At 44.3% G+C, this 14,235-nt stretch overlaps 1 protein-coding gene across 2 annotated transcripts in view; it reads left to right on the top strand.

Moving 5' to 3' along the window:
- Ippk (inositol-pentakisphosphate 2-kinase) overlaps positions 1-14,235 on the top strand; it is a 58,413-nt gene that overhangs the window by 9,039 nt on the left and 35,139 nt on the right. For both annotated transcript variants that reach the window (XM_031358263.1, XM_031358264.1), the window contains exons 2-8: positions 1,227-1,274; positions 2,657-2,752; positions 4,070-4,136; positions 5,649-5,770; positions 6,872-6,961; positions 12,139-12,197; positions 13,477-13,549. In XM_031358263.1, coding sequence (XP_031214123.1) covers positions 1,227-1,274; positions 2,657-2,752; positions 4,070-4,136; positions 5,649-5,770; positions 6,872-6,961; positions 12,139-12,197; positions 13,477-13,549 — 555 coding nt within the window. The remainder of the gene's footprint in view (positions 1-1,226; positions 1,275-2,656; positions 2,753-4,069; positions 4,137-5,648; positions 5,771-6,871; positions 6,962-12,138; positions 12,198-13,476; positions 13,550-14,235) is intronic.

Raw genomic sequence — 14,235 nt, forward strand, 5'->3', positions numbered from 1 at the left:
CGCCCGGCCAGTCTCACTTTTAAAAGCCATTTTTGAGACAGGGTTTCATGCTGCATGTAACCTGGGTCAGCTTGGAGGTCATGGAAATCCTTGCTTCAGCCTTCCTACTGTATGGAATTGCACACTCAGCTTGGTGTGCGTGTGTGTGTGTGTGTGTGTGTGTGTGTGTGTGTGTGTGTTTGCATGTATTTGACATAGTCTCTTGCTATGCAATCCAGGCTGACTAGGAACTCAGTCCTCAGATCTAGGAGGCTGAGACAGGAATACTATGAGGCCAGCCTAAGTTACATACTGTGTTCTGAAGTGAGATTGCTAAAAAAGAAAAGAAATGAAAGAAAAAGAAAAGAAAAGGAAAACTCAAAACTGTGGTTGTTGAATCTGGAAATGCTATTGAACTTGTCATGATGTCCTTTGAGAGCACTTCATCCAAAGAGATCATATGTATGCTTCACTTAACAATTTATGCTTAAAAGAAGTTCTGTCCCTTTTTTGGAAACAAGATCTTGCTAGAAATTGTGATTTAATGAATGTAAAATGATTTGGGTTTGGTGGCACACAACTATGACCCCAGTGCTTGGGAGGTAGGAACAGGAAGATGATGAATTTGAAGTTAGCCCAGGCTATATAATGAGAACCTGTTTAAAAGAAAAAACAAAAACAAAACAAAGCTAGAAGGGTTGGAGGAATGGCTCACAGGTTAATATCTTGTATGCTTGCTTTTCTAGAGGACTTGAGTTCACTTGTCAGCACTCAGCACTGGATAGCTCACAAGTGCTTGTGCTCCTGCACTTGGGAATTCAATGTGTTCTTGTAGCCTTAGAGCCCCTGCCCTGTACCTGGGCATATATTAGCCCAGTGCATCTCCTGCGCCATGGTGATGTGCCAGCTTGCTTGTACACCATTTGCATAACTAGTACTATGATGTGGGTGCTGGGACTCAAATCGAGGTCCACTTGAAGAACAGCCAGTGCCCTTAACCTCTAAACCATCTCATCAGCCCCTGGATAATGACTTTTTTGAGCTTCCTTATTTCCTTAAGATATATATCTAGGAATGAGTGGCCTGGGTCAAAGGCCCCAGATTTTGCTGGCTGCCTTGTGGTACCATCTTTCTGAAAGTGACCCTGGCTGGATCTCTTCCATGTTACCCTTTCTCTACAACTGCTGTCTCTTACGCCTGAGTGTTAGGCCAGTTACTGATCATGCTTTGTTTTATTTTCCCAACAGCGCTGTGTAGTTCTGCGTTTTCTGAAGTTTCCTCCAAATAAGAAGAAGGTAAGTTTGGTGGGCTGGCTATTGTCATTACATCCTTAAGAAGACCTGGATGTTTTCCAGGGTGTGTACGTGTGCTTTGTGGTGCTAGAAATTAAAAATGGCGCTTTGCCCAGGATAGAGAAATGCTCTATTTCTAGGGTTTGTCCTATATTCTAAAGCCTTCCAGGGCATAAATATTAATCCTAATTGTAGAAATTTAAGTATGATGTACTTATTCAATGTAGGAGGTAGTGGGTCCTCATTCCTGATGTGTGAGACCCAGCAGGTCCTCTATGTCACTGGGTGTCACTCTATGGCAGGTCTGCCTCCTCTGCTCAGGATCCCAGGGCGAGATTTCAACTTGATGAGTTCCTTAACAGTGTGTCACACTGGGAAGATAATCTGTTATGCTAAAGTCACAGTAGACAATATCTGGTAGAGCAGAGGTTGAGTTTTTCAGGTACAGCCTGTGGACCCTCCATGAAGACTTGCTTCCACCCTGTTTACCCATTGTTGCTTTCTGGTAAATTTGAGGTAGATACGGAATATTGGAGGCTCCTGTAGCCACAGCCTTTTATCTGCTCCTGTTGTTCCAGCACACGGTATGGGGGAGGCTGAGACATTTGGCCTGTCTTGCTTTGCACATGGCCAGCTGCCTGAGAGCCCCATGGGGATGACCTGGCTTTTGAGGCAAGAACCTAATAGTGGGGGAAGGTGAAACTCTTTGAGGAGGTCATTATATCATCTGAGAGGCAGTGTGTCAATATCTGAGAGCAGAGGCAGCTATGGTACACTGGTAGTAGAGGTGATAGGGGCTCTCCGGCCCTGTTGCCCAGGAGCCAGCAGGAATGTTGCCTTTTATTGGGCAGGAGTCTGAGGGTCAAAGGTGGGTTGAGCAGGCAGAGGGGATAGGGTGGGGCCCAGGCATCCTATGGGTCCGCCTCAGCTGCTGAAGAGAAATGACCCCAGGTGTTCTCTTCCTGTCAGACGTGTCTTGGGTGCTTCATCCTCTTTGTCTTTGCTTGTCCTTGTGGGTCCTCAGTGGATGCCCTACCAGGCCTTCCTGGGCAGTGTCTTTCTGATGGGGATTCATATACTCATTCTTCTGTTCTCCAGATTTTTTTTTTTTTTTATTTATTTTTTTATCAGAAGCTCTGACATAGCTGTACAGGGCTACTGGGTGTGTTCTTGGAATTTCTGTCAGCTTAAGTTCTGACAAGATATCTGCAAATACTTTGACTGTGTAGAACTTTTCTGGGTATGGGTGGTGAGTTCTCCAAAGGTTTGTGAGGTACATCGGATGGCAGCTTAGTCTGTCCTGAGTTAGGCTTTTGGGAGTGGGGGACTACTAGGCACCCTGCTGGAGGTCCATCCTGAAGCTACCCTGTGCTTGCCTCTTCCAGACCTCAGAAGACATACTTCAGCATCTGCAGAACATAGTAGACTTTGGCAAAAATGTCATGAAAGACTTTTTGGGAGAAAACTATGTTCATTGTGGGGTAAGTGCTGTTTATTCTAATCTCAGTTGACATCCAGATCTGTACTCAGTTCTCACATTTCAGTGATAGCTCTTGTGCAGTGAGACTCTTCAAGCTTTTCTCACCTGCTGTGCCATGTGGCAATTGGTTAGCTCTGCCAAAGGTGCCTGAGTAGTAGAGTTCTCTAGTAAGAACCTCATATGTTATCCTTGAACCCCCCGGGTTCCTGTGGTTTAAGAATCAATGTGGGCCCATTCCTGGAGGCTCCTCCTGGAGAAGGCCTGTGGATTCGAGCGTAGGTGTGAGTTGCTATGGATGATACTGAGAGCCCTAGAAGAAAGGCTTTGGAAGAACTTAACATTGCTGTCTGTTTGGGATTTATTGGACTCATAGCTTGCCTGTGTCAGGAGGGGACTAGATAAAGGGATGCCCCTTGGCCTACCTGTCTGACTTGACTTGTCTTCTGAGTTTGGGATTTTGAAAGTCTCCATTTTACCTTTCCTTGGCTGCTGACTTTGTAGTCTGTCCTCTGCAATGTGTAGGGTTGGGGATGTTTGGAGGTCAAGTGTGGCCCCTTAGGAGCATTCCTGCAGTTTTCACACAGGATATATCCATTGAATAGTGCTGGTACCTACCCATGTCTTCTTGGAGAAAGATTGTCAGAGGTACTGTCTGCTGGGAACTATGTCTTCCAGCCTTGGCATGCTAGGCTGAGTGGGAGTCTCTGGTCAAGACTAGATGGCTAAGGGGAACTGGGTCTTCCTGAGGCAGGTTTCCTTTGTCATTTAGGAAATTTTTCTGAAGACTCAATTCTGTCACGTTGGGAACATAGGGCATAGAGATGACAGTGAGGAACATGGTTTAAATTGATTCAGATTTCCTTTGCATAGAAAGTTGCAATTAAATAGCTGAGGGAGTGAGAGCACCAGTGTGCCCAGTGTTGTCAGAGCTTGAGCTACTGCTCAGTGGGTGCAGCTTGCTAGCCATCTGGCTGGATTTCTTGCAGTCCTTGTTCTGTGTCTATAGATGCGGCAGGACCAGGATGGGCTGTGACAATGGATGCTGGTGTCGTGGGTCCTGGTTGGCTCTGAGGAGAGCCGGCTGCTTTTAGTGCACTGAACTGTTCTTGCTCCTGTGTAACCTCTACATGTTCTGAAACTAATAGCTCAGCTCTTACTGCCAAACTGGTATACAGAATTTTTTTAAACTATAGTATTTTACTATGGAACATACTGTAAAATTCACCATTTTAACTGTGTTTAACTATGCATAGTTCTGAAGCATTAACAGTCTTCAGGACATTGTGAAATCTGTACGTTATGTTGTGTTTTCTTTCAGGAAGTTGTTCAGCTGCCTTTAGAGTTTGTGAAACAACTGTGTTTAAAGATACAGTGTGAAAGACCAGGTAAGGATATATGTAGAACACTGTATTTATTTATTTTTGGACAGGTCTCTCTGTCTCCCTGGCTGGCTTAGAACTTGATGTGTAGACCAGCTGGTCTTGAGTGCCCAGATACCTGTCTGCTGCTGTTTCCCAACTGTTGTGATTAAAGGCATGCACCACCATGGTTGGCTTGTTTGCAATTTTAAAAGTCTTTAAAGTCTTCAACCCAGGTTAGGTTCAGGCATTTTGCAGCAGTATTGTGGCCAGAAGCTTTGTCCCCACCTGTATGGCCTCTTTTCTTGTGCTTGCTGGTGGCTTTGAGGTCAAGAACAAGATTAAAGCTTTTATTCTTTATGATCAAGCATGTAAAGTCCATGTGTTGGTTGTGAAACTGTCTCATTATTGACATTACCAGGCAACAATGCTATAGAATTCTCTACAATAAAATCCTTTCTGATTTGATTCAGAAAATGAAATAGGACTCTGGGGTCTGTCAGGGGCAGAAGCAGGAGAGGTGTAGAGTGCAGGACAGCACTGGGCAATAGTGTTCAAGTCTACAAAGACGGACAGAGGCCAGTTTCAGGGTTCTTTTCATCCACAGATGCTCAGCATCCTCATTTCATTTCATAATCCCAGTTGAAAATCTGATACTCTCATGATGGGCAGTGGTGACTTTTGACAAATCGGTGGGTGGCAGAGGCAGGCAGATCTCTGAGTTCAGGGTCATCCTGGTCTACACAGTGAGTTCCAGGACAGCCAGGGCTACAATGGAGTTTTTTCTCAGGGGGAAAAAGTGTGATAATTCAGAGTGACAAGAACTCTGTTGCCCTTTGTAATGACTGTTGGATTAAATCTGTTTTATGGAAGGGATGCTTGTCCCCTGGAGCCAAGAGCCCGCTTCTAGCAGAGCATGCTGAGTTGATGTGGGAGCACAAAGAATCAATAGTTGGAAGGAAGGAAGGAAGGAAGGAAAGAAGGAAGGAAGGGGCTGTAGTACATTTTTTCCCCTGTTCTGGCCAAAGAGAGTGGTGGAATTGGCGACCATTTCCAAGATTCTTCTCCCTTCTGATATATGTCGCACATTTTAAAGTTGCCCAAGGTTACGTTCAGGTTTAAAGACTGGCTTAAGGACCGTAGATCTCAGTTATGTGCTTAGGATTTATACGATGGGAGAGAAGGATGAAATTTGCCAATTGAAGAGTTATGGGTTCTGGAGAGTCTAGACATCTCCTCCTACAGTGACTGTATGTGATGGCATATACTTCTAGGAAGCTTTCTAAGCCTCAGTGTCAAGGGTTTAGAGCTTGACAAGGCTGACCTCCCATTGATTCACTCAGGTTTTCATCCTATACAATGGCAGTATGTAGCCTGATTATATGTCCTAGCCTTCCCACTTCCTACTCTTGCCTGCTTGAGGCTATCTTGCCCGCCCCACCCCCACCCGACCCCCTTCCTCCTGGTTCTAGTATTATAGTATAGGGCTGGCTATCTCTTGTCTTGATCCTCAGGTGTGACTCTTGCTCTGTCTTCCAGAGTCCCGTTGTGACAAGGACCTGGACACACTCAGTGGTTATGCTATGTGCCTTCCCAATTTAACCAGACTTCAGACCTTCCACTTTGCAGAGCACCGGCCGATTCTGTGTGTAGAGATTAAGGTGAGTTTTCATTCATGGTGGGACAGCTCTACAGGTAAAGGGGAAGGTTGCTCTCAGGCAATGAGTTTTCTTGGCTCTGCTTTGAGTGTGCGTTGGGCCTTTCTCAGGAGCTCAACTAGCTGCTTTCCCACAGCTTCCCTAAATGTCCCATGTGCTCTAATCCCTTTCATAGCCCCTAGGTACTACATTAGGGTGGTCCTTCCTAGGTTAACACAATGGGGAAGCCAACCCACACACCCAGGCTGGGAAAACTTTGGTTACAGGAATTGGAAAGAAACGTGTTAGGTGCCCTTCTGATCAGAATGTATCTCAAAACCTCAGTCTTGGCCATGTGCTTGCTGCTTCCTGCATTGAAGACCCAATCCTAGGATACCTTCTGACTAGAGACTGCTTCCTGTGCAGGAGGGCTTTCTCAGAGGCACAGACACCCGTGTGCCCTACAAAAGTCCCTGTAAACTGGCCCAGAGTTCTAGATCTTAGACCAAGACTCCCTTACTTCAGCTGCCTATGTTCAGTAGTTGGCCAATTGCCCTAGAAGCCACTCCCCACCCCCAACCCCACAGGACCATTAGACTTTTTCTCTTCCTATCTTCTGAAAGGTGCTGACCTCTGAAGCATCCTTTTGCCCAAGTGCTTGGGTCTTATGATCTTTGAGGGCTGGACATTCTGTCTCTCCCGATACATTGTCCAGAACTAAGCTCAGGAAATGTTTGCTGACAGCATGCAGATTTTAGAAGGCAGCAGGGATCCCTGACTTTCTGGAAACCTAGCAACTATCTGATGGGCACTTTGCAGGCCATATGTTAATAGCAGTGGGAACAGTGGTTGTGCTACTTGGAGCTGGGAGCCCTGGACCCATCTCCACTCTTTCCAGTCTGCCAGTGAGAGTACAAAGCTGCTCTGTATTAGACTCCTGCAAACCAGGCAGTCCTCTCAGTGAGAGGGCTATCCTTGGAGGCAGAGAAGTATACCATGAAGAGGAAAGTTGAAAACACAACAGTTTGTGTGGATATTTTTACCTGATACTTGTTCTCTATCTCATTTTGTGTGTGTTGAGAACTATGTGATTTCTTCCTAAACATTTTTTCTCTTACATTACAGCCAAAATGTGGGTTTATTCCTTTCTCAAATGATGTTACCCACGAGATGAAGCACAAGGTGTGTCGATACTGCATGCACCAGCACCTCAAGGTGAGATTAGAGTCCAGTGTAGGAGTCCAGAGCACAGAGCATTGGGCCTGAGGGGAAGCCACTTGGAGTTTTCAGAAGATGAAAAGGAATGGCTGAGAATCCTCTTTTTGTTCCATAAGCAGCTCATATTGATTTTATTATTTTAAGAGTTTTGATCTTTTTGATTATAATTTATTTGTGGATGTGTGTGTTCAAGTGTGGGTACCTGTGTCTGAGGTCAGAGGACAACTTGTGATTGGTTCTCTCATTCCACTATATGAGACATCTGTGGATCAAACTGTTTATGCAGTGCTGGCCACTAAGTGCTAGGTTTCATGCATGCATGGCAAGCACCTATCACCTGAGCTAAGCCCTAGGCCTCCCTACCCTCTTCTACCTTGAAGCTCCCCCCCTCCTACCCCCAACTCCTGCTTGGCTCTGCTCTAGTTCTCTGGCCTTTACACATGTCCCTATGTTATACCCAGAGGTAGAGGTTGGAGAGGCTCTGCATGTGTCAGAGCTGGGCTGTCAGCTTTCTGAACTTGAGCCTCACAATGCTTTCATTTCCATCCACTTTGCTGAAGCTTTTATTTACCCTGACACTCTCTCTCACGGTGTGGCCGAGTTGCAGTGCTCAGTTTTCGGATGCCTTAGCAGTGATTGCAGGTGCTGCTCTTGTTTTTCTTTGTGGGCAGCACCCTTTTTGCATAAACATGTTTAATTAAGTTCAGTTAATTTCTTTTTTCTTTGTTGTTTGTGTCTTGATGTTTTAGCCAAGCAGTCACTGCTGAATCCAGTGGTGGGAGCCTCCCCTGGTTTCTTCTGGAGGTTTCATTTGTAATTTTAGATCTTTAGCTATTTTCAATTAATTTTTGTGTGCGGTGTTAAGTATCCAGTTTTATTGTTTTGCATATAGATAGGTATCTGGTCCTCTCGGGTTCTCTAAGCACTGGTCCCTGCACACTTGGTGAAGATGTTAGGCATTTAGGTACTGTGTTTTATTTTTCTTCTTTAAGATTTGTTTTTATGGGCTGAAGAGATGGCTCGGTGGTTAAGAGCACTGACTGCTCTTCCAGAGGTCCTGAGTTCAATTCCCAGTAACCACGTGGTGGCTCACAACCATCAGTAATGGGATCTGATGCTCTCTTTTGGTGTGTCTGAAGACAACTACAGTATACTCATATATGTTATATCAATAAATCTTAAAAAAAAAAAAAAAGATTTGTTTTTATGTGCATTGTGTTCTGCCTGCATGTCTGTTCAAGGGTGCCCAGATCCTCTGGAACAGTATTTACAGACAGTTGTGAGCTTCCATGTGGGTACTGGGAAGTGAGCTCAGGTCCTCTGGAAGAGCAGCCTCTGAGTCATCTCTTCAGCCCCAATTACTCTAGTCTTTTGTGTTGGAAGATTTCTTATTACTTATTCAATGTTACAAGATACTGTCTCTTCTCTCCCTCTTTCCTCCCTCTCTCTCCCTTTTCTTTATCCCTTACCTTCTCTTGCTTTTTAAAGACAGGGTCTAATGTAGCCTCTGTTGGCTTTGAATCCATAAGTAGCTGAGGATGATTTCCACCTTCTAGGAGTGCAGGCATGTACTGCACCCAGTTCCTGTCCTTGGCTTTGACAGTTCTGGTGTAGGTAGATGTGGATATCTTGGAATTTATCTTAACAGTTATGGCTTATCTCCTCTGTTTACTCAACAGAGCTACTGACCTGACCTTTCTAGTTACTCTTCATTTGAGTTATGTTTTTCAAGCACACACTTATTTAGTTATTAAAATATTTATTAAATGATACTGTGTTTGTATCAGTGTGGACATGTGTATGAGGCATGCAGACCCATATACAGGCAAAACAGCCATCCATAACTTTTTTTTTCAGAAGGTAAAAGGTTTTTAAAATTTGTTCTTTGATAACTTCATATATAAATATATAACATATACTGGTCATCTGTCCTCTCTCATCCTATCTCCAACCCCTTTTAATTGTTACTGGTACTAAGTAATGTATTATTTACATATGTGTATGTGTGCATTGTACACCACTCATGAGTGAGGAAGCCAAAGGATGACTTTGAGGAGTCACTACTGCCATGCTGAGGCCAGGTTTGCTCTTGTTTCTGCCAGATGCTTATTCTTGTCAAGCTGGATTGCAAGCTTCCAGGAGAGTCTCTTGTTTCTGCCTCCCATCTTGCTGCAGAAGTGCTAGAATTACATACAGTTGTTTTGCTTGGGTTCTGAGATTGAACTTAGGTTTACCCACTGAGCCATCTTGCCAGCCTGTTTAACTGTTTTTGAGGTAGGGTCTCATGAGGCCCAGACTGACTGTAAACTTTCTCCTCCTGCCTACCTCTCAAGTCCTGGGACCATGGTCACACAAACATGCCTGGCTGTTACAGTTTGTTTAGTGACTTCTCTTATTCTATAATGGCTATATATATGTTTTAAATTTTATTATTATTTAGGTGTATCCATGTTAAGGCACACAGGGTCAGCGGACAGTGTTTGGGAGTCAGTTCCCTCTTTACACTATCAGTTCTGGGACTGGAATCTAGGCCTCCAAGGCTTGCTCTGCAAAAATTTCCCCCTCTGAGCCATCTTGCCAGCCCCATAAAGTCTCTATTCTTGCTCACATATAGTTCCTGAACTCTTTACTTGATTAGCTTACTGGGATTGATATTTTCTCAAGCCAGTGTGTCTCAGTCTGTGCGGAGGAGGCGAGCATGAGTGTGTGAGCGCAAGCCCACTTAGTCTTCAGCAGGGTTCTTAGGCTTTGTTTTACCTGTTTCTTCTGTGGAGCCTCACTCAGGTAAGCTCAAGTGAGAGCTTAGGGCCTCCTCTTGCCTTTCCAAAGCCTGTTCATGGTTTCTAGATTTCAGGAATGTGTTCGAGCTTTTCAGAACCTCTGTATATCCTCATTACTCAGTTTTTTCTTTTTGAGTTTTAGATTACATACTTGCTTGCTCTAGCTGTTATCCATTGTGTAAGGAACGGAAGTTAAATTGTAGCCTTTAGATTTTTTTTTTTTTTTTTTTTTTTTTTGACAAATACCCTGGAAAAGACCTCTGTGCAGTGTATGAGCTCTCAATCAGGTCAGTAAAGGCAACCGTTCAAGGACAGCCTTCCTGGAACTGAGAGTCAGGCAGGGTCAGTAATGACAGTTCCCAGGCCGAGGCTGTGCATGTGCCTGCCCTGCTCTGTGTTCTTCATGGAGGCTGCCAGGCTGCTGTGCGTGTAACAGTTTCATGTTTGTTTCCCTTGGAGCTAGTTTTATGTCAACTTGACATAAGCTAGAGTCATTTGGGAAGAGAGAACCTCAGTTAAGAAAGTGTCTCTATTAGATTAGCCTGTGGGACACTTTCTTGATTAATGATTGATGTGGGAGGGCCCATTCCATAGGGAGCAGTATCCTACAAGGAACAGTGTCACCTGTGGTCCTGAGTTGTATAAACAGGCTGAGCAAACCGTAAGCAGCTCTCTATGGCTTTCGCGTCAGGTCCTGCCTCTGGGTTTCTGCCCTGCTTGACTTCTTTCCCTGACTTTCCTCAGTGACAGATATGGCAGTGTAAGATGAAATAAACCCATTCTTCCTTAAGTCAGTTTTGGTCATGGTGGTTTTTTCATAGCAATAGAAACCCTAACTAGGACAGAGGGATGAGGATAGGACATTTAAAGTGTCAGAAAGAAACTGGGCATGGTGGTGCATACCTTTAATTCTAGCATTTGGGAGGTAGAGGTAGGTAGATTTCTGCAAGTTTGAGACCAACCTGGTTTACAGAGAGAGTTCTAGGCCATCTAGGGTTACACAGTGATATAAAAAAAAAACAAGACAAAACAAAAAAAAGTGCCAAGCTCACTATTCTTATTTAGATTTAGTTGATTTTCTTTTTTTTTAATAAGATAGATTTTTATTTTTATGTGAATGAGTGTTTCTTGTATATGTGCATGAACTCCATTCCTGGTGCCCACAAAGGCCATGAGGAGGCTGTCAGAATCCTTGGAACTGGAGTAACATTTGTAAGCAGCCATATATATACTGGTAGAACAACTTGAATTCTCTGCAAGAGCAGCTAGTGTTCCTGACCAACAAACCTTCTGTCTGCTTGTATTTTTTTTAAAGTATATGTTTCCTGGGTTTTTAGAACTTGAGACACTTTCTGAGGTCTCAAGATTCTGGTAAGTTTTGCTAGTTTTTACATATAAAAACCATGCCCAGCTTATATGATAGGATTAAGAAGTATATATTTTAAAATTATGAAATAATATCCATTCATAACTAGTAGTTGGACCTCCTTCTAGTGTGATTCATGCTATCAGTTTGGTTATCTTTCCAAACATGTTCCTATGGTAACAATATATACATAACACAGGTGCTGGTGGTCATGCCTCTTTCCATGTTTTCTATTGGTGGAGCATGCAGATACACTTACGAAGCAAAATAAGATTATGTTGTTTGTACTTGTTCTATCCAGTGCTTCCCCCTTACTATCATCTTTGAGGGTTTTTTGTTGTATGTTTTCCTCAAAATGTGTTTGATAAAAGTATACTTTTAAAGCAAGCATGACATCACATTATACATGTTGTTCTGCCAGTTGAACAAGTACTGATGGGTGTCAGTCCATCTTTTGGAGTGGCTGCATTCATACACGTATTCATCCCTTCATTGTATGTGGGCCCTGCCGAGCGAGTGGATGTCCTTTCTTCCTGCAGTAAATATCTTAATATCTGCAGCAAAGGCCATGTCCTCGTCCCCATTGCCTCTTTGCTCTGTGTAGTTACTTTAGAGTCCTTCAGATTTTCTCAGTTGGGGGGTGTATACATTTTAAATTTTGGTGGTTACAACAAAAGGTTGTGTCAGGTGATCATTCTACAAGCATCACAAGATTGCATGTGTAGTGTCCTTTCCCTGGCTGTTAGCAGCGTAGAGACTTGCCATTCTCATTGCCAAACCTTCAAGTGGCTGCTGTTTTCTTCTGCTCAGAGGAGGGCTGAACTGGCAGCGACTGAGGCTAAGAGTGAACTGGAGTTTCCTAGGGTGAGGAGTCAAGTTGACTCCTTCCTACACCTGGAACCTTTTCCAGGTTAAGGCTGCAGCCCATCGTGGGTTATGCTGTTTTTTTGTTTTTGATTTTTTTTTTTTTTGAGTTACTTGTAGTCATAGACAAAATATTTGATACTGTCATATTGGTGTTTTACCAGGTAGCAACTGGAAAGTGGAAGAAAATCAGTAAATACTGTCCCCTTGACCTCTACTCAGGGTAAGAGTCCCCTCTCATTTGTTGTTTTGAGGGTGTGTGGTGTCTGCTAAGGGAACACCTTTGAGGTGGGGGTTTTGAGAGTTATTTTGTGAGGTTTTGATGGTGTGTGTATGTGAGAAGAGGGGGTGGGAGATCAGAGGCATGTTCTGTGAAGTGAGGATAGTGGAGCTTGGGGCCTTCTATGAGGGAGGACCATGGGGGGTCAAGAGGATGGAGTATTTTATACTGTGGGGAAAGTAGGGTATATTCTGTAAGCTGGTGGTAGTTATTGTCTGACATGTCAACAGTGGGGTATGTTCTATAAGGTGGGTATTTGTGAGGTTGGAAATATTTATGGAGGTTCTGTGAGGTGGTAAATGTGGGATTTGGTGAAATGGGAAATGGAGGTATTCTGTGAGGTGGAGATGGGGCTCTGCTCTGTCTAAAGGGCTCTTTGCTCATTCCAGAAAACAAAATGTTATTATTTTTCCTGTGAGAACCAAATCAAGTTGGCAATGCATTAAGGGAGATTGATTTACCTGTGCACCCAAAGCTGCATGTTTTGAAGCAAACAATAATACAGAATCGTTAAGAATACATAATCGTTGAGAATTTGTAACTTGTCAAACCTGAGTCAGGAGCTGTCCTTAAAATGTTCATAATGCAGCCTTTTCAGAGCTGACTGTGGGTGACTGTGCTGACGTGTTGTCCCCAGTGTGACCCCAGGACATAGCTTAGGATCTTTATCTGGGATGGGTTTGCATCCCTGGGGGCCCTGTAGATTTCATGTGAGAGTGAGAAGGGGTCCGTGTTCAGGGACACTGATGGAGGTGCCTGGGTAAGGTAAGGTCTAGAGAGGAGGAGACAGCAGATGCCAGTTGCTAATGAGTAGGGCAGAATTCAAGAGAGGGATAGTCCCACAGCTCTCTGAGGTGGAAGGAGGGTGAGAGGTCCCATGTTCCTGCCTCTTTTAGGCTTCCTAAACTTTCCAGAGCTCTGTCACAGGGATCACGATGCTTGAGTGCCTGCTGCAGTCTTTGGAAGCTGCAGCTGAGGATCAAGAAGGGTGAGAGCTACATGGACTTTGAGTGATGGATGTGCCATGGCTTTCTGGTTCCCCTGCCTCTGCAGGATTCCTTATGGTGCCTTTGAGCCCTAGACTAAGCTCCTTTTCTGCATTCAGGCCACAGTTACTGGATTAAGGTAGCTCAAGGTCCCAGCTCAGTCTGGAGCTGTGTGTATGGATGTGTGGATATGAGGCCCTACTGCCTTTAACATCTTCACTGCTTTGTCCTTTCAGAAATAAGCAGCGTATGCACTTTGCCTTGAAGAGTCTGCTGCAGGAGACACAGAATAATCTTAGGATATTTAAGGTAAGGACTGTTTCCAGTCCATGCTAGTTTCCAAGTTAACCTACCACACTGTGATCCTGGCCACAGGTTCTGTGACCACATATATTGAGGTGTTTAGGCTGGTTTGCCTCAGATGGAGCTCTGTCCTTGACATTTCGGGAGGAGTAGATGGAGCTGAAGGAGGGAGGGGACAAGGTAGGGCTAGCCTTGGCAGGAGGTAGTGGCTGTGGCCATGCTGGGAACATGTCTCTAGTCTCTTTGCTATTGTCCAGAGGGCAGTAGGCTTGAGGCAGTATGTAGACTTGTGTGAGGGAGCAGACTGAGAATGGGCTTCTCCAAACCTGTGCCTCGCTTGGTCTGGGAAAAGTGACCGGTGAGCTAGAGGTCCTGTCTTCTGTCTTGCTGCTGTGTCATGGGCTGCTATTAACTAGATCTACTTTGAGAATTTCCTTGCCCTGGAGGCTGGTCAGAGTAATCAACATCCTTCTTTGTCTGTCTCCATCTCCCCAAATCCAGGAATGGAAGACAGTTTTAATTAATTTCACTCTTTCAAAAAAAATAAAAAATAAAAATGGCTGTGGGTGTGCACTTGCTATGGTACTTGTGTGGAGACAGGGCAGCCTTTGTGAATCAGGTTTCTTTCCACAGTGGGTGATCTGGGATTGAATTAAGGTTACAATTGAGTCGAGTCATCCCTCTCCCAGAGT

Source organism: Mastomys coucha, unplaced genomic scaffold (genome assembly GCF_008632895.1).
Source record: "Mastomys coucha isolate ucsf_1 unplaced genomic scaffold, UCSF_Mcou_1 pScaffold7, whole genome shotgun sequence".
In the NCBI taxonomy this organism is placed as follows: Eukaryota; Metazoa; Chordata; class Mammalia; order Rodentia; family Muridae; genus Mastomys; species Mastomys coucha.